Consider the following 20,377-nt stretch of genomic DNA (forward strand, 5'->3'; position numbering starts at 1 on the left):
ATGATTTTAACCGTCTTTTTGTTTCTCTAACAGACGAACAACGAGGCGTGTACAATAAGATAATGAAGTCATGGAGTGCCAACAAAGGTGGTGTTTTTTTTGTTTACGGCTATGGCAGTACAAGGAAGACATATTTATGAAAAATGTTATCTGCTTCTGTTAAGTAGAAGTGTCAGATTGTTTTGAACGTCGCATCAAGCTGCATGGCTTCGTTATTATTGGAAGATGGTAGAACAGCTCATTCGAGATTTCTTATTCCAATAAATCTAACCGAGGATTATCAGTGTCAGGTATTGTTTGAATTACTTAATATGTATTATCTTTTTGAAATTTTTTGTACTTTATTTTATTTAATTGAATAAGTATGTTTCTCTTTTTATATTATTTCATGTTAAGGGAAACAATGACGTGTCTGAATTATTAAAAAAGACTTCATTAATTATTTAGGATGAGGCTCCAATGATTCATAAAAATGCATTTGAGGCGTTGGACAGAACCTTAAACAATGTTATAACATGTCATCCAGGAAATACAATAGGCTCATTGTTTGGAGGCAAGATTGTTGTTTTTGATGGTGATTTCAAACAAATATTACCAGTTGTACAAAATGGAACAAGAAGTGATTGTGTCTATGCTACAATAAGTTCTTCATTTATATGGTCTAAATGTAAAGCTTTGAAGTTAACAAAAAACATGAGACCGACTCTTGGTTGTCAATCGTTGCCTGCTCGTGATATCAAAGAGTTTGAAGATTGGTTATTGGATATTGGTGAAGGCAATCTTGGTGGTTCAAATGATGGTGAAGCAATTATACAAATTCCAGATGATCTTTTAATTCAACAATCAGTAGATCCAATATCTGATTTAATCAATTTTGTTTATCCATCGATTTTAGAAAGGTTTAATGAGGTGAATTACTTTCAAGAACGTGCAATATTGGCTCATTTAAACGAGGTCGTGCAAGAAATTAACGATCGTATTTTAGGAATTTTTCCTGGTGAAGAGATGGAATATCTAAGTTCAGAAAGTGTAGATGAGGTTGAAAGTGTATTCGAAGACTTTGATCCAACATTGTACTCTCCTGATTTTCTAAATGGGATAAAGATGTCTGGTTTTCCTAACCTTAGATTGGTACTTAAGGTTGGTGTTCCGATTATGTTGCTACGAAATATTAACCAGAAAAAAGGTTAGTGCAATGGAACTCACCTACAAATTGTTAGTTTGGGAAACAGAGTTAATGAAGCTAAGGTTGTTTCTGGTACTAATATCGGGTATCGTATGTTACTCAGTCGAAGTACTCTTACTCCATCCGATAAAAAACTTCCTTTCAAGTTAAAGAGAAGACAGCTTCCTGTTGCATTTTGTTTTGCAATGACTATAAATAAAAGTCAAGGACCATCGTTAGCAAGAGTTAGTTTGTACATAAAAGGGCCAGTTTTTACACACGGCCAGCTCTATGTTGCTTTGTCAAGAGTGAAGAATAGAAAAGGCATTAAAATAGTCATATTAGACAAACGATATAATCTAACGAATCAAACAACAAATGTGGTATATAAAGAAATTTGTGGAAGCTTATTGTGATTAAGCTTACGGGTATGTTGTGTATGTGTTTACATGTTATCATATTAATTAAATACATTTTTAATGTCTTTGTGCATGTTAGTTTTATTTTTATTGATAATTTTTAAAGATGGTTTAACTTGTATTATATTATATATAAATATATATATATGAAGTATAAATATTTTCCAGCGTGTGTATCACGGACTAAAACCTAGTGAAACATTAAGTTTAGCAGGCCTTTCTTCGCGTAATTATCATTGATGATCTTATTAAGGTTATAATCATTCAAGAGTGTATGAAACTTTTGGTATGTTTATGTTCAATTGTCCAAAATATCTACTTCTAGGTGCTGAGAGAAAGGTTGTTAAAATAAATAAGAGAAAGAATAACAAGTTGGTTTATCTACGGGTCGATGGCACTACTAAACCATGGTCAAGCACTACTAATGATTGAAAAGTTGGAGTTAATGTCATCTTAAAACATAATTAGACTAAAGTGTAAATACCAAATCAATATCCCAGGAGGATTAACATTTCAAACTTATAGTTGGGATTGAAATATACCGATATTACCAATCGAAAGAAATGGCATTATAAACTTAAAGCTGGCCCGTTAAATAGCGTTTACTTGAAAAATGTAAAGTTTTTAGACTCCACCCTTTCATGCTCAGATTTGCATATTGACTGTACAACCTCGACAATGTTATTCATCCTTATCATGACTAAGCTCCTATTCACATTATTTCAATAGTTAATAAAATTTAAGCGCTCATGTTCGATAATTATAAACAATGTTTTTATGAATTGTAAAAACAATAAAGCACAAGCATAACTGTATTAAGAGTAAAGTGCCAAAATTGTTCCTAAGGTTTGTGACTTTTGAAACTTTCGTCCAAATAGTTTATTTTGTGCAACTGGACCATCGAGGTTTCTCAGTTCTCGTCAATTATGCCCAAATTGCTAACTCCATCAGTTTTTAAATGTTAAGTTAGGGGCAATTTGGTCTTTTAATTTTTATATTACTTTATTCATTTTTTAAAATCTTTTTTCCCTAAATTGTTTTAATAATAATAATAATAACAACCCTAAATCACATCTTCCCCTGTCAACCGCATTTCTTCTCCACCACAGCCGCCTAAAACCACCATCCCTGTCACACCCCAACCTAAGACGGAAATGTCAGGGTGCGAACCGTTGTTTCACATCTCATAAGGTACTATCATAATATATATAATATGACAATATCAATTAATTCATTTATTTCAAATTTCAATTTAAGTGCACAAGCTTCCAAACACGACAAATATAATTCAAAACAAATAAATAACCCATAATAAAATAATAATGTAAATATTATTGACTTTATTGTCTAATATCTTTCTATGCGTTCTTTACCTTAGCTTCAAATCAATTGATAGCCTTCATATGCATAGAAAATAAACATAGATTTGTCAACAACACATGTTGGGTGAGATAATCACCAGTTTTGACACTAATAATAGTATGTATAATAGATGATAAATGAGCAAACAAAATAATATAAATCAATCAAACCATGACCTAATATAATGTGTCAGTTGACCGTTGCCTTGCGAATTAGGCATTGGCTACTATGACTAACATACAAATATGAGTGTCGGTTGACCATCGCCAGGTGAATCGGGCTTTGGCTACTAAGACGGCATATGATCATACTTTAATGTGATTATGATGGACCTATCCGAATGCGATAAAGTAAACAGTTAAGTAAACAGCAATTAGCATTCAATTGAGAACACACAAAATTTACGTTTGCTAGTTGAGTATATATAATATAAAAACATGTGATAATACGCATATATCCCCAAAATCATTGAAAAACAGTAAAATATGAGTGGAATGATCTCTCATCTTATTACTTAGGCAAGTTTGCGAAATAATTAATAAGAATAAAATACTATAAAACGAGTGAATCATCCTTTAACGTGCTGACTGAGATAATCCGTATAAACCTAAAACTTAGAGACGCTAAACTATGATTAAAACCGAGAACACAACCGCTGGAATCGATCCAAACGGATGTCTAGAACTCCGGTTATGAGATATTTAACAAATAAGCGAGCTTGTACTGACCAGAATCCGAACATCGAGTCAGAAGTCAGGTTTTGGTCCATAGCCTTAAAATCTCAAGAAAAAAATAAAAGTCATCTAGACCGAAAGTCGGTTCCGAACAGAAGTGTTATAAATCGATTAGTTGACCAATTTGCCCTTAAGCGGGCCGGAGTCCAATTGACCCGTTAAATCCCCTCAATCTCATATATTGATTGAGGATTATTGTTCTTTGAATAGATATGAACGACTTTACAGAAGACAACTTACCCGGAAAGTGCTTGAATCATTGGGAAACGGAAGTCAAAAGCCAGAAACATAGCAAAGTCAACACAAACACTAATATCATTGAGTAAAATAGCAAAAACGGAGGACAAATCGTGGGTTTGATGAGGGTGACGGCCGAGAGTTAATATTTCAGTAACTCTTTTGGGTTTGGAGGTGTGGTTTGTTTAAATAATCAGTGGTTCAACTTATGGAACAAGAAATTGACTCGATTAGGAAAACGATTAATCTATTGATGATAAAGTTGGGTCTTATGATCTCCACAATCTCGATCAAATCACAAGGAATGAACCTAGACATTTCATAATAGCATATTAGTGAACTTGTGGCGCAATTTTCGTGATAAAGGGTCGTTTAGGAAAAGACTTAACATTAAACGAGAATCGAAAACAAATCTGGCTACAGATGCTCCTTCGCGCGGTGCTAAGGACTCCCTTTACCAGACTTTGATACTTTGGCAGTTTTATTCTCTGAAGTTCCAGAAATACAATTTTAAGCCATTTTAAGCAATTTTAAGAGTTTCTAGGAGCTATTTGGCATATTCGAAAGTTATAAAATTATAAACTAAATTAAACACAATTAATATAAGTGCATGATTTTATTGATACGAAATATCCAAATTACGTTCCCAAATCAGGGTAAACAAATACGAATACGAAAAATCTGAGATGTCACAGTCTCCCCTACTTTAGGGAATTTCGTCCCGAAATTAAGGAAAACATAATCGCGTTAAAATTTACGGAAAAATATTTTTAAATAAAATTTAAAATTTACCAGAACATAGAACTTCTAATAGCCAGAGCAACGCTCCAAATGAAAATCTGATAATGGCACATTTATATATAGGATATACCAGCGGCGTATCCACCATGTCCTCATCATCTTATCGTTCGTACCGTTACTCAAGCTACTTTTGGTTCTAAATTATGACACACAATTGTACGTATTATGATTTCCATACAAGGACTTGGGTAATTACGTATCGACCCATAATTACTTAGATCGTAGGATTGTCCGCATAATCCGTCCTATCGTGTGGGTTACAAAACGTTGAAAACCATAATTTTGAGAGAAAACAAAAGTTTTGATTAATTTACATATAAAACCAGAAGACCATCAATGCACAAAACATTTCTAAAAATGAAAATTCAAGTTAATTAATAAAAAGTGAAATTTCTAAAACATTTTTTGTTGTAAAAGTAAAATCTTGAAAATTGAAAAAGAATGGATTTTTTGAAGCAGATATTGAAATGAATCGTGATGAACAATAATAAGTTAAGAGTACGATATTATAAGAAATTAACCTTGATAAATAAAAGAAACTTTATTCATGAGATAAAAACACACAAAGGATAAATAATTGATATAATGCTTAATATATATAAATCCCTTGTATATTTTATATAATATTTTATTAGTTTTTTGTTCGGTTTTTATTAGAATTTGTATATTACTAACATATTTGAATAATGTAAGTTTCGGAGGTTTATTGTGGTTAAAAAGGGCAAAAAACAAGCTAAAACAAGCCAAACCGGTGAACTGGAGCATCAGAATTGAACCAGACCGCATCAGAATTGAACCGGGCCGCATCAGAATTAAACCGGACCGCATCAGGAAATGAACCGGACTGGTCAGCCATCCCTAGCCCGCGGCGCCGCGTGACCGGGAGGGAAAAACGCCACCGCGCGGCGCTCTGGCCACCCAGATTCTAGAATTTTCTTCGTTTTTTATCAGTTTTGGCCACAGGAAACCTATATAAATAATCCTAAACTTAATCCTAAGCATACCCTATGAACTAGAGCCGAATTTGGAGTCTCCTGGAGCTTAGGGTTGCAATATTTGGCGGGTTTGAAGGCAAGGAATCAGCCGGTGAAATGCTAATCGATCAAGAACGAAGACTACGGGTTTTATCACCTATTTTCTTCCGTTTACATTATTTTTCACCATGATTTCCTTTAAGTTTGTTTTGTTTGATTTTATAATGATATGCTAAAGATTATAGACTGCCTAGGCTTATGATGAACCTGTTTTGACGTTGTGTTTTGATTTGGGATTTATTTATCGTTATGGTTTTATGATTTAGTAAAAGGTTTAATTAAATTAAATTGATGCATATGGATACTTAGGATTGTTTGATTAATTGTTATTATTCCATAGTTGCCTTGATTATTGTTTGTCATTATAATAGGTTACTATTAGGTCAATTACTTTGTGTTCTTGATTATTTTATGATTGATTTGCAATAAGATCATAAGGATAATAATTATAAATTAAGTAAACCTAAGTGTTCTGCTAACCTAAAATCTGTAAAGTGCTAGGTTATTAATAGATCTTTATTATTTAATCTTGCTAGATTTAGTTCTTCGTAGAGGTGGCAATATGAGTGGGTTGGGTTGGATTTGGGTGATGGGTTAGGATGGGTTTGGGTCAGGATGGATATGGGTCTGGATGGATTTTTAAAATAGAGGGTTAGGATGGGTATGGGTCAAGATGGATAAAGTTAATCCATCTTGACCCAAATAAAGGTTAAAATGAAAAGGGTTTCAAAAACCCCTCAAAAAAATATTCAAAAAATTTAATAAAAAATTAATAATTCAAAATATAAATCAAAAACGCAAAATGTAAAATAACTAAAACGTCATCGTCGTTGTCCTCGATCCATAAAAAAAAAAAAACTCGGTTTTGTCTCTGTTTAGGCTCGGTTTTTTTTCGGTTCATTTTTGCTTTTTTTTCGTTTTGGTATCTATTCGGTTCCAATGTTTTCGGTTTTTGTTCGGTTTTGATATCTCGGTTTCATTCGATTTAGGATGGATATAGGTCAAGAACTCAAGATGGGTAAAGTTAACCCCTCTCTTTAACCAAGTAAAGGTTAAAATACAAAGGATTCAAAAACCCCTCAAAAAAAATATTTAAAAAAATTAATAAAAAAATAATAACTCAAAATATAAATCGAAAACGCAAAAAGTTATGATGCATATGGATACTTAGGATTGTTTGATTAATTGTTATTATTCCATAGTTGCCTTGATTATTGTTTGTCATTATAATAGGTTACTATTAGGTCAATTACTTTGTGTTCTTGATTATTTTATGATTGATTTGCAATAAGATCATAAGGATAATAATTATAAATTAAGTAAACCTAAGTGTTCTGCTAACCTAAAATCTGTAAAGTGCTAAGTTATTAATAGATCTTTATTATTTAATCTTGCTAGATTTAGTTCTTCGTAGAGGTGGCAATATGAGTGGGTTGGGTTGGATTTGGGTGATGGGTTAGGATGGGTTTGGGTCAGGATGGATATGGGTCTGGATGGATTTTTAAAATAGAGGGTTAGGATGGGTATGGGTCAAGATGGATAAAGTTAATCCATCTTGACCCAAATAAAGGTTAAAATGAAAAGGGTTTCAAAAACCCCTCAAAAAAATATTCAAAAAATTTAATAAAAAATTAATAATTCAAAATATAAATCAAAAACGCAAAATGTAAAATAACTAAAACGTCATCGTCGTTGTCCTCGATCCATAAAAAAAAAAAAAAACTCGGTTTTGTCTCTGTTTAGGCTCGGTTTTTTTTCGGTTCATTTTTGCTTTTTTTTCGTTTTGGTATCTATTCGGTTCCAATGTTTTCGGTTTTTGTTCGGTTTTGATATCTCGGTTTCATTCGATTTAGGATGGATATAGGTCAAGAACTCAAGATGGGTAAAGTTAACCCCTCTCTTTAACCAAGTAAAGGTTAAAATACAAAGGATTCAAAAACCCCTCAAAAAAAATATTTAAAAAAATTAATAAAAAAATAATAACTCAAAATATAAATCGAAAACGCAAAAATTAAAATAACTAAAATGTTTCCCCCGTATTCCTCGTTCATTAAAAAGAACTCGGCTTTGTCTCGGTTCAGGTTCGGTTTTTTCAGTTTTTTTCGCTTCGGTTTTGCTTTTTTTTCATTTAGGTCGGTTTCGGTATATGTTCGGTTTCAACGATTTCGGTTTCCATTTCTCGGTTTCTATTCGGTTCCGTGGGTTTTGTGAAATAAAATTGGATAAAACTTGCTTTAGCCCATTCTAACCCATAAACAAACCCATTCTAACCTATAACCAAAACTCACTAGTATTTTCCCAACCCATCTTGACATTCTTGCAAAATTCTTTTGATCCATCCTGACCCATCTCGATTTTAAAAGTTATCCAAATTGAACCAAAACAACCCAAATGGGTATGTTTTGCCACCCTTAGTTCTTCGCAAGGAGTCCGTCTAGTTTTGATTATTTATTGAATCAATTAAATATATTAAACTGCCTTTGATTTCCGCGCTGTAAGATAGGTTTTCGTATAAAGGAATTAAGTCATAAATAATTAGGTGACCGTAAGGAAACTTGATTTTTAATACTGGTGTGCGTTAAAACTTATTAGAATCCTATAGGTGTCTCTTGAGAAGGGTCAAGGGTCATGTTCGGGTTTTCTTTTAATTGTCTATTTTACAATCCTAGTCCATAACTAAATATTTTCCCGATTAATTAACAACTGAAATTTAGGGGATTCTAGCCTTATGTAGTTTTCTCATCATCATCTTATTTACTCAATCTTGTGTTTTCGTTTATTTTACTTGTTTTCATTAATTAAGTTTTAATTTAGTATTTTAAACAAAACCCTTCTTTTAACAAATATAAATAAATAGTCGTGTCTGTAGTTGAGTCTAATTAGCTAGTTTACGTAATTTAAGAGTCTCGTGGGTTCGATACCCGGACTTACTTAAATTTACTAGAGTCGATCGGTTCACTTGCCGGTTAGTAGTTTAGTCGAGTTTTAGAGAGTCTAGAGTATTACTAAGTGTCTAGATTAGCATAATGTAGTTAATAATTATTAGACTACTTTAAGCACATTAATAATCCAAATTAAAATTATTCAATGCCATAATTAAGTAAAGAGTCGATACAATGCATTACTTGAAAAGGACAAATAACTTAAGATAGAAATAACAAAAGCAATAAAAGTCTTCAGAGTCTTTGAGAAGTTTTAGTTAACGTTGACTTGATTCACTTGACTTGGAGCACTTGAAGGAATTGGATCCATAAGAACTTGAGCAGTCGAGGTAGATTGATTTGGAATAACTTGAATAGGTTGAGCTTGAACGGATTGCAAGAGCGGGGTTTGATTGGAGTAAGTTTCGTAAACTTGAGCTTGCGGGTACGGGATTTGATAGGCTTGGGTTAAGTAAAAATATACGATGCGAGTTTCGGGCTATCTTCTTGATATCATATTTTCAGTACGGTCTGTACTTCCCACGATTCTGTAGAACAACTCTGGCACTTTGCCCCAAAATATATGGTACTGTTGATAGTTCGCTACAATTAAATAAAGATTAACAAATGTTTAAAATATATTTTTAAAATTTTATACGAAACAAAAAAAAGGGTTAAATAAAATACCGGCATGTCTATCTTCGGATATTTCAACCCAGGCACGACACAAAGTTTTTTTCTCCTCTTGTGTCTAAGGAGTTGTTTTTCTTTTTGGAACGACCTCCTCAGCCACTTGACTCGAGCCTCCCGCTCCTCCGTGGTTCTTCTTTTTTTGAGCTCGTTTGCCCTTGGCGACCTCCTTACAAACATCTTGTGTCTCTGGAACAAAAAATTCGGGAGACGGTAGTGGCATTTGCTCATGTTATGTTCCATCTCGGTGGTGCCAAACACGTTGTCGTCGTCTTGACCGAATTTCCGGTCGGTAACACCCACCTCATTGATCCATAATTTTTAAAAAAGGTGAGTAATATGATAATTCTTTTTTTTTGATGTAATGTAGAGAGAATTGAGAGTGTTGGTAATTTTTAAAAGTTAATATGGGGGGGTTATATAGGTCAAATAAAAAATATATATTTTTTTAGAACCTTCCAAGCCCAACGGTCAAAACACGTAGTCCAAGGCCCAACGTTCCAATTCAGTCCAGACCAGCCGGCTCGTGGCCACTCGCTCGTGGGCGGTTGCGCCGGGGTGTTGTGATGTGTGCGGCCTGCGTGGCTCGCGCCCGGCCGTTCGTGGACCACACCAGATGGTCTTAAAAAAACTCTTAAAACAGTGTAAAAAATTAAAGAGTAAAGATAGAATTATAGACTAGATACACTTAAGATTTAAAAAAGTAAGACAATAGAGATAAATAAATTCTAAAAGACTAGATCCAGTTAAGATTTAAAGAGATATAACACCAAATAGCGAACTCTTGATTCTTGAATTGTTGAATGAATGAATTATGCTTTAATAAATAATTTATGTAAAAAGTATTGTTTTAGCTGCTACTAAAGAGGTGAAGGCAGTAAAAAGTAAAAGTGATTAGAGAGGAAAATCCATTTATTCATTAACAATATATATATATTTTTATAAGATTTTAGTTAATCAACGTTATATATAATTTTTTTAATTTATTGACGACAAAAGTATAATTTGCAGGAGAGGAAAAGTGACTAGAGAGATGGTTTATGTTACAAGGTAATACCAATAAAAAATAATATGAAATCTTAGTGGTATTTGTCTTTTAATGGTTAATTAATTAATAATTATACAAGAGGTAGAAATTTTGTCTGGAACAAGGTTGCAAAATATCCGGGCTCGGCTTCATGTTGGCTTGGCTCACCCGGTAACATGGTGATGTTTTTGCTCAAACGGAATTATCTCGAGAATTTTTATATATTATTTATTATAAGTTTTTATATATATATTTTATCTAATGTCGTTAAAGAGACACTAGATGATTTCTTAAACTTTATACTTTTTGGTATATTTAATACGTTCTTCAAAGCCAAATAGCATGTTTATATATTGTAATTAAATTTTTACTTTTTCTTGTCTTTTCTATATATATATAAATACACATGGTTATGTGCATACATTAATATTTAAAAAGTATTTTTCTTTAACACATATCGATATAATGGCATTGGATCAAATACAAATCGATCTAAACATACAGAACATGTGAAGCCAAGGAGGAAAAACCGGTTTAATAAAGGCATAAAGCTACATTACAACATTTACGTCTAGCATAATTTATTACACTATAGCTTTGTAAGTTTCATAATAAAAATAACATTATTTATAGTTTTTTTTAAACGATAAGGTTTTCGATTACTCGAGCGAATAAAAGGTCAAATCCGACCTAGCAAGGAGCCGAGAAGTGAGAGCAGGCCTAGCATAGTACAAATCAACAACTGTAAAACAATAATACAACCTTAGTGGATACGTTTTAGATGTTGTTATTATGTTATAAATGATTATATTGTTATACGTTTTTAAATGTTCACTTTTTACTTCATCCTACCTCTCGCTAATATTAAAGTAAACTTATAAAATACCAAATCTCCATAACTTTGTGATGAGATCAACCGATTTGTTGCGGATTTTGTTGACTAATATAATCTTGCCACTTTAGCCATATTCACACACTTGTCCTTCATGCGTACATCCTGTTCATATGTCTTTTTTTTTTCCTTTAAGTTTTAAATAGAAAACTCTTAGATTATTTTTTAAAAGCGTTTTGAACTACTCTTAATATCTAAATAAGTTTTTTGAGACGATATGTCAACCGAGTTGCAGAGTCGGCCCACGCCAACGAACCCAGGCACATGTCGCACATTCTCTCAAAAGGCTCTTAACTGTTAAAATACATATATTTTATATATGATTTTGTTTTAAAACATAAGTTTACAAAATGTCTCGTTGGTGCAATGAAAAGAGTAGTCGATTAAGGAATCGAAGGTTATATGTTCAATTTTTTGTTTTATATGAGCTATTTTAACTTGTGGTGCTTTTGTTTTTATAGATAAAAACTTTCCTTTGGTGTTATTATTATTATTATTATTATTATTTTGTCCGTGTTGGGCTTTAAAAATGCAACCCAATTTGTAAAATTATCAAATTTATTTATTTCATAATTAAAAATGTTATTTCAAAGTCCTTTTTATATTCGTCTCGTTCCCCAATGTTTTAAGGTATTCTCGGTGAAAGTCTTGCTGATTTGACGCTCCAGGTCTGCTCACCCATGAATAGTATCAATGCGGAAACTCAGTACTGTAGGAAAATCTTTTGAGTCAGGTTTAAAACCCGAGAGCATAAAATTTATAGGTTTAACCATCACCCCTATGCCATTAAAACAGAAGTTCAATGACAGAGCACTTCTAGATTATTATTATTATAAAGTTTAGCCACTTAGGTAGCGTTTGATATGCAGGAATGATGGTAGGAATGGAATAATTCATTACGTGGGAATGAAAAAAGTAGTGTTTGGTTGCTCAATGAAATAGAATCATCCATTACATATGGAATCTCATTCCATCAAAATCATTCCTTCCCACCCCTTTTCTTTTTTTTCATTCAATTTCTCTTTCACCCTACTTTCTCAACAACACCCCCACCTAACAACCACCACCACTACCATCTGCACCACCACAAACTCCGCTGCCGCCACCACCATCGCCACCGCCATCACCATTTTCGTCGCCGGAGCTACCATCTTCGCCATTGTAGGTTTTTTTTGGGGGGGGGGGGGGTTTAAAATGTATTTTATGATAGGAGTGTTTTTTATTATTTCTATTTCATTTCTACAATTTTTTTTTTGAATGCCAAACAATAAAAATGAAAAATTGATTTCATTCCTATAGGTTAACCAAACAAGACAAATGAATGGTAATGAAACATTTCATTCCCTTGTTCATTCCATTCATTCTCCCATTCCATTCCCCTTTCATTCAATTACCTCCAACCAAACATACCCTTAAATTTATCAGGTGACATTCACTTAATTTATTTTTCTAAGTTTCGATTTTACCATCTAAATTAGAAATAATATACGCTTTTATTTCTTTTAAATTTTTGATAACTTTATTTTCTCTTTGTGTTCATAAACCTAAAAAACAAACTAAATACATGACTGTGATTAACTTTTTTTTCTTAATGTATGAATATTAATTTTATTAAATATGGAGTTGTATTTCAAATAAAACATTTTTAGTGCCATAGACTATACCAAGTGCCGGTAACTTAACGTACTGAACTGATATTTAATAGCATCACCACCGATGTTAGTATTATCGTAATTGGTATATGCATTTCTTTAACACTGATACCGGTATTCAACGTTATATGTTTTTGGTTAAAATATGAACTCCTTATGTTTATAACTTTTATATGGTTAAGTCTTTATAATTACATTTTTGTTTTTGTGGTTTAGCGTGTCAAAACGAGTGCGTATTTAAGTCTAATTATTTACAAATCTGAACTGATGAATAGCAACCCGTCTAACAGACTTTTGAAGTACTTATTAAAATAATGTATTTTCCTTGCAAGATATAATATATATAAATCAAACCCACTTAGATGGTTTCTCACCACCATTTGTATCTGGGAATTGTCGTTGGTTCGAATACTCTTCCTAGGCAATCAAAGTCACCATTTTTCTTTTCTTACTTTTCTTTATTATTAGACTATGTGTAATGCTCTACGTTAGATTATATCACCCGAAAAAGGCGTGAACACCATCTAGGGGGACATTGAGAGGGGAGGGGGGAGGGAGGTGTCGTTTGTTCAATCAATGAAAGAAAGACTAAATACAAATTCACGAAAAAAGTTCGGGACAAAAAGACATATATTTATTTATATCTTAACACATTTCCTTAACTATATATCATACTTAAATACACATCATTCTGTATACATCATAAAGAAACTCGTACTTCTAATCAATTCACTAGTAGCCTCGGTCTCGAAATCACAATCTAGAAATTTCTTTTTAACAACATTTGGAACTATTCCTATATATCTAAGTGGAATTTAATGAGACGGGATATCAACCGTCCATACAGATAAGATTTAAATGCATTAATATGATAAGATTTAAATAAAAATGTCATTAGGATTGATTAATTTGAGGGGTAAGTTGGGATCTGGAACCCACGTTGGAGTACATGCCCCAAAACCACTTTCTTGGATTCGGGGCTAATTCGATCCAACCCGACCAAATCGCATTTTACTCGTTTTACCAAGTTGGCCTTTTCGTGACCTTCTAAACCATCGTGTGATATCACACGTGCAATGTGATCATCCTAGGGTCTGGATTTGTAGATTTTGTCCCTTATTTTTCATGCCATTTCTTTATTTGGTCCCCTACTTCTTCACTTGTTATCAATTTTATTCATTTCTTTATTTGGTCCCCCCTACTTCTTCACTTGTTATCAATTTTGTTTCATGTATGGACAGCTTTTTTAAAAACACAATTTGCGTATATTTACATTTAAGAAATCTTATCTTATCTTACTATACTAATAAAAGAAAATGTTGAAGCTTAGGTGCCAAGCCTATATTTTTTCTAATTTCTAATCTCTCATCTCATTCATTTTAGCTATTCATGGGTTATGGGTCAAAACCATTTAATCAATTGGGTTATACATAGTGTGGATTTTCTTCAATATTAAGTTAAGTATCATTTTCATACATAAGGTTTGACCAATTATACAACTTTAGTACATTTTTTAAATTTCTTACAGTCAACCTCTGACGTTTCCAAAATCATGCTATTTTAGTACTTTCGTTAACCCCGTTTGTTTTTCCATTAAGTCGGATAATATAGTAATTTATTTCTCATTTGTTTACTTAACCCTATGGTAAAAAATTAAATGAGCCGAACTACTTTTTAACACAAATGAACGAACCGAATTACTTTTTTTTACAAAAGTAAATGATCTAAACTAGTTTTTTAACAAAAATAAATTAATCGAACTACTTTTTAACATTTAACAAAAATAAACAAACCTAAACACATTTTTTAACAAAAATAAACGAACCGAACTACTTTTAAAAAAACAAACAAACCAAACCACTTTTTTCTAACAAAAATAAATGAACCGAGCCAAATTTAAAAAAAAAAGAGATAAACAAACCAAACCACCATTAAGTTCATATTTTCCATCATGTATAGTACGAGGTAAAACATGGGAAATATGCATTTCATAAGTCGTGAACTGAAAAAAATTTAATTAATAAGTTTTACTTTGTACATAAAACTAATTCATAAGTAATTTGAGAATCACAAATGGAAATAACGGATCTTATTTTTTTTATCATTTGACAAATCCCGTATAATACACAGGTTCAAAAGTTAGTTAATAAATAAAGAACTTTATACATTTCTATAGACTTTTAATCATCAATAAAGATGAGAGAGTGATACTTCTTTTACGTCTGAACAGGTGAAATTGGTAATCAAATCCAAGACCCAGGACAAGAATGAATAATATTAGCTCAAGCACGCGAACATTTTTTCTTTTTGTTAATCGAAAACAAAAATAGAGAGATCATAAAACAACGAATCCTAACATGCCTTATATAGGCAAACCAAAAACTTAAGGAACAACGAAACTTAGCCACCAAGAATTAGGATTACTTAAATCAATTCTAATGCTAATACAACAAATACTAAAAATAAGAAAGTTTAATTACGAAGTTTGGCTTGATCTTTCCCACAAGTCACTTTGATTATGATCTCCATCAATCACACATTTGAGATCGAGTTGGACCACCATTTAGCAACAAGTGCCGCTCTTTTAATACTCCCTCTCAACACCTGCATTTGTCATTCCCGAGATCATTTCAAAACTCCATCATCTTCACACTAGCTAACGGTTTAGTGAGCATATCGGCTTCTTGATCTTTTGTATCATCATACGCCAACTCGATTTCGCCCTTTAGTACTTTCTCTCTAATGAACTGATAGTGAACTTCTAAATGCTTCGTTTTTGCACGAAACGTGGGAGTATCAACCAATGATATAATGCTTAATATACATAAATCCCGTGTACATTTTAAATAATATTTTATTAGTTTTTGTTCGGTTTTTATTAGAATTTGTATAATACTAACATATTTGAATAATGTAGTTTCCGGAGGTTGATCGTGGTTAAAAAGGGTGAAAAACAAGCTAAAACAAGCCAAACCGGTGAACCGAAGCATCAGAATTGAACTGGATCGCATCAGAATTGAACCGGACCGGTCAGACCGGCCCCTCCCATTTTTCGGGAGCGCCGCGCGGCCACAACAAGCATTCCTCGCCACGCGGCGCGGGTGGCATTAGATTCCAGAAACTTCTACGGAAAATAGGTTTTTGGGCCCAAAATGCCTATCTAAAGACCCCTAAACTTAACCTTAAACATAACCTGAGTACCCTAGCCGTTTTGGGACGAATTTGGAGCTCAAGAGGAGATCTTTTGGGGGTTTTTGGAGGCTTGGAATCATACGGTGATGTGCTTATCATTCAAGAACGAAGATCACGGGTTTTATCACCTTTAACCTTTCGTTTATCTTACACCATGAATTCTTGCATGATTGTTTCTTTTAAATTTATGATGCTAGGCTAAACATTATAGACTGCCTAAGCTTATTATGAACCTACTTTGACATTGTGATTTGATTTGGGATTTATTTATCGTTATGGTTTTATGATTTAGTAAAAGGTTTAATTATATTAAATTGATGCATATGGATACTTAGGGTTGTTTATTGAGTTTTATTATTCCATAGTTGCCTTGATTATTGTTTGTCATTATGATTGGTTGCTATTAGGTCATCTAATTTGTGTCTTTGACTATTTTATGATTGATATGCATTAAGATCATAGGAATAATATTATTAATTAAATAAACCTAAGTGTGCTGCTAACCTAAATAGCTGTAAGGTGCTAGGTTATTGATAGATCTTTATTATTTAATCTTACTAGATTTAGTTCTTCGTAAGGAGTCCGTCTATGTTTGATTATTTATTGTTGTCTATTGAATCAATTAAATATATTAAATTGCCTTTGATTTCCGCGCTGTAAGGAAGGATTTGGTATAAAGGAACTAGTTCATAATTAATTATGTGACCGTAAGGAAACTTGATTCTTAAAACTGATGTGCGTTTTTGAGAAGGGTCAGGGGTCCTATTCGGGTTTTCTTTTAATTATCTATTTTACGATCTCAGTTCCATAACCAAATATTTTCCCGGTTAATTGACAACTGAAACTTAGGGGGTTCTAGCCTAGGTAGTTTCTTATTATCATCTGATTAAAATCAACCAAACCTATGTTCTCGTTTAATTTAATTGTTTTATTAAATTAGTTTTTTTAATAATAGTTTTAAATTAGTATTTTAATTAAAAATCCCCCTTAAACAAATATAAATAAATAAATCGTGTCTGTAGTTGAGTCTAATTAACTAATAAACGTAGTTTAAAGAGTCTCGTGGGTTCGATATGCGGACTTACTTAGCTTTACTAGAGTCGATCGGTTCACTTGCCGGTTAGTAGTTTAGTCGAGTTTTAGAGAGTCTAGAGTATTACTTAGTGTCTAGATTAGCGTAATTTAGTTAATAATTATTAGACCACTTTTAGCACATCAACCAACCTTATTGATGATATATTATCACAATAAATTTTCACACTCAAACTTACACTTTGAATTTAGTTTTTGAACAACTGTATTGCTGAGAATCAAGGGCTTTGAATTGTGTCGGAAAACAAGCACGTCCCCCTACAGTTACTACATACCCGCCACGTAAAACCGTCTTTATGCAGAAAAATATCAAAAAACCGAAATAAAATTGATTGAAAAATATTTTGAAAATATTTGTTTTAGGCCTATCCCATGGAGTTTGTGTGTGAACATGTGTACAGGAGACGCTATGAAATGTTATAAATTCGAGCGTATGAATGAAACTTTAATGTAAGTGCGGGCCCCTAGCACATAGAGTATTTATGCAGTTTGGGCCCTAAAATAAACTATAACTATACAAGGCCGATACGTTTAACCACCTATCTTATAGTTACGACTCTGATACCAATCTATAACACCCCGGCTTTAAGCGGAATACGGCCGGGTGTAATGTACAGATCATTCATAAGCTCGTAACGCTATTAAAGCGACATTAATTATATTTAATTCATTTCATATCATCAAAAATACACACATTGTTCATAAATAAAAGAAAACAATAACACTTCATCGAAAACGTAAACAAGTTCTTTATTTCAAATACCCTAAGGCAAACTAATGATCTTCGTCCTTAGCACACCATCGGTTCAACCTGTAACACGTTGAAAATAATATATTTTGTCAACAATTATGTTGGAGAGTTTTCATAAGTTTTTGCGTACACACACACACACACACATATATATATAAAACTTGCGATTAAACAATCGTAATGCAATAAGTATTCAAGCGTAAAGTAAATGAAATCAAATAGTGTCTTCCTCCCGTTCATTTAGCCGAAGTCGTTGAAGTCGGCGAAATGAGAACCACATTACGTAAACAACTGAAGTCGTAACGTTAGACGGCGCGGGTACGTACCGTCAGACCCTCCCACTATGTGTATGCGTTTGTGTTTGTGTAACTTCCACCATAAAACAATAAACACGTTGCTAGCAAGTTCACGTATGTTCATAAACATTATGCACGAATAATATTAACATGTACGATATAAGTGAATCGGTTTGTAAACAAGCACATAACTAACGAAAGAAAAACTTGTGACGTGCTACCCCCAAAATATTATAAAACGTTAAAATGGGGTTATGAAGAACTCACTTGGAATGCGGAATACGGTACGAGAAAACGGTTAAGATTAGAGTAAACTAGTTGGTCCTGTGAGAGTTCCCGACAATTTGTCCTAATTATTAAGGCGTAAATAAAATAAATACTTACACCAAGGTAACGAGCGAGACACAAAGGGATGGGTTTATTGCGGATTTGGGGTCGTTAACGTATTAGATGTATTTTATAGATTATTGATATAAGTGTAATCAAATTTTATTAATTTTAAATTATTAGAAAAAGAACAAAACGTCATATTTGATTATTAAAGGAAAACCATTTATAATATAAATGTCGATTTACCTATAAAAAAAACATTTTATGTAATCCATTTTAATAGCTTTAACAAAGAGAAGTAACACATTTATTATTATTATTATTATTATTATTATTATTATTATTATTGTTATTATTATTATTATTATTTAGGTATAAAGAGTATAGATATATAAATGATTAAATATTTTTATATGTGTGTGTGTGTATATATATATATATATGTATATGAAAAATTATTTTAGGACTTTATTAGGTTTCGGTTCTTTTAAACGAGCATAATATATAAGTTTAATACCAATATAAGTCTAATTAGTATGGTTTAATAAAATAAGAAAAATAAAACAAAATAAATAAAAAGCTTAAAAACCGGACCAGGGGAGGTTCGAACCTGCGCCCCCTAGCCGGGTTTAACGTTGGTTTCATGTGCACTAGCCACTGGACCAGTACCTTAACTTGTTTATTGAAGCAGAAACGAAAATATATAACCATTAGTTCAAACAAAAGCCCCAATTCATATAAACCCTAATTTGGTATAATCCCAATTGAAGGTCTTGTACCCTCTGTCGACTAAAATTGACAAAGGGGTTTTAACAATCGCCAAAAACCGATCATAACCCATATAATAGTTACCTGAAAAGATTACGAATTGTAAGAGAACGGCTGGTTAGGGTTTCGGCCGTAAGATGAAATCAAACGTGGTCCAGAACTAATTCAACGACGCAATTAGGATGGGGCTTAGGTTCGCAGAATGCTAGAGAGTGTGAGGGACAAGTTAATTGTGTTTTGGTTGAGTATTTATGGGGTTAAGAGGCCAAAATCAGTCCGCAGCTCGAGTTAAAGATTTTGATTATAATTGATTCGTCTTGGCTGTCCGTTACTCGTTATTTCCATAAGGACGACTGGCGTGGAGGTTAAGCATTTATAAACTCCGGATTTTTCGGGTCAATTGAATCAAAAATATGGAAAGGGGGTGGGGGTCGTCGGCAATGACGGGGAAAGGGAGAAAGGGAGGGAAAATGGTTTGGGTATTTGCAATTTGGTCCCTCGGGTTTGGCTTGGTTATCAAAAGTTGTAAACACAAAGGAGAAGGTGCTAAAATGCACTTGATATATACATTAAATGTAAATAACATAATATAACCAATAAAAATTCACGATTTTATTAATTACGAGGATTCGGTTACATAAGTGTAATAAAAGCGAAAAAAAATTTTAAAATTCGAAAATCGACAAATGTCACAGCATTCCCAACTTTTAGGAAATTCCGTCCCGAAATTAGGAATTAACATCCGTAGAGAAAAGATGCGGATACTTAGTCCTCATTTGGTCTTCACGTTTCCAAATGAATTCTGCACCGCGCTTAGATTCCCAACGAACATTGACCAAAGGGATTCGGCTACGCTTGGTTTCCTTATCTATTCGATCTATTATTTCCACCAGTCTCTCAACGAAGTGCATTGTCTTATCGATGCACACTTTATCGAGAGGGATATGAAGGTTCTCATAAGCTAAACACTTTCGAAGATTTGAAACATGAAACACGGGATGAATGCCTTGAAAT

General features: G+C 32.8%; 1 protein-coding gene across 1 annotated transcript; it reads left to right on the forward strand.

Annotated features, from left to right (window-relative positions):
* Positions 1-203: 203 nt before the first annotated feature.
* On the forward strand, positions 204-1,191 carry LOC143566370 (uncharacterized). The gene is made up of 2 exons (XM_077053097.1): positions 204-290; positions 448-1,191. Exons 1-2 carry the CDS (start codon positions 204-206, stop codon positions 1,189-1,191), a joined length of 831 nt encoding a protein of 276 aa, XP_076909212.1.
* The last annotated feature ends 19,186 nt before the right edge of the window (positions 1,192-20,377 follow it).

This window comes from Bidens hawaiensis, unplaced genomic scaffold (assembly GCF_021521415.1).
Source record: "Bidens hawaiensis isolate Kalapana, Puna unplaced genomic scaffold, B.hawaiensis_p1.1 tig00022875_1, whole genome shotgun sequence".
Taxonomy (NCBI): domain Eukaryota; kingdom Viridiplantae; phylum Streptophyta; class Magnoliopsida; order Asterales; family Asteraceae; genus Bidens; species Bidens hawaiensis.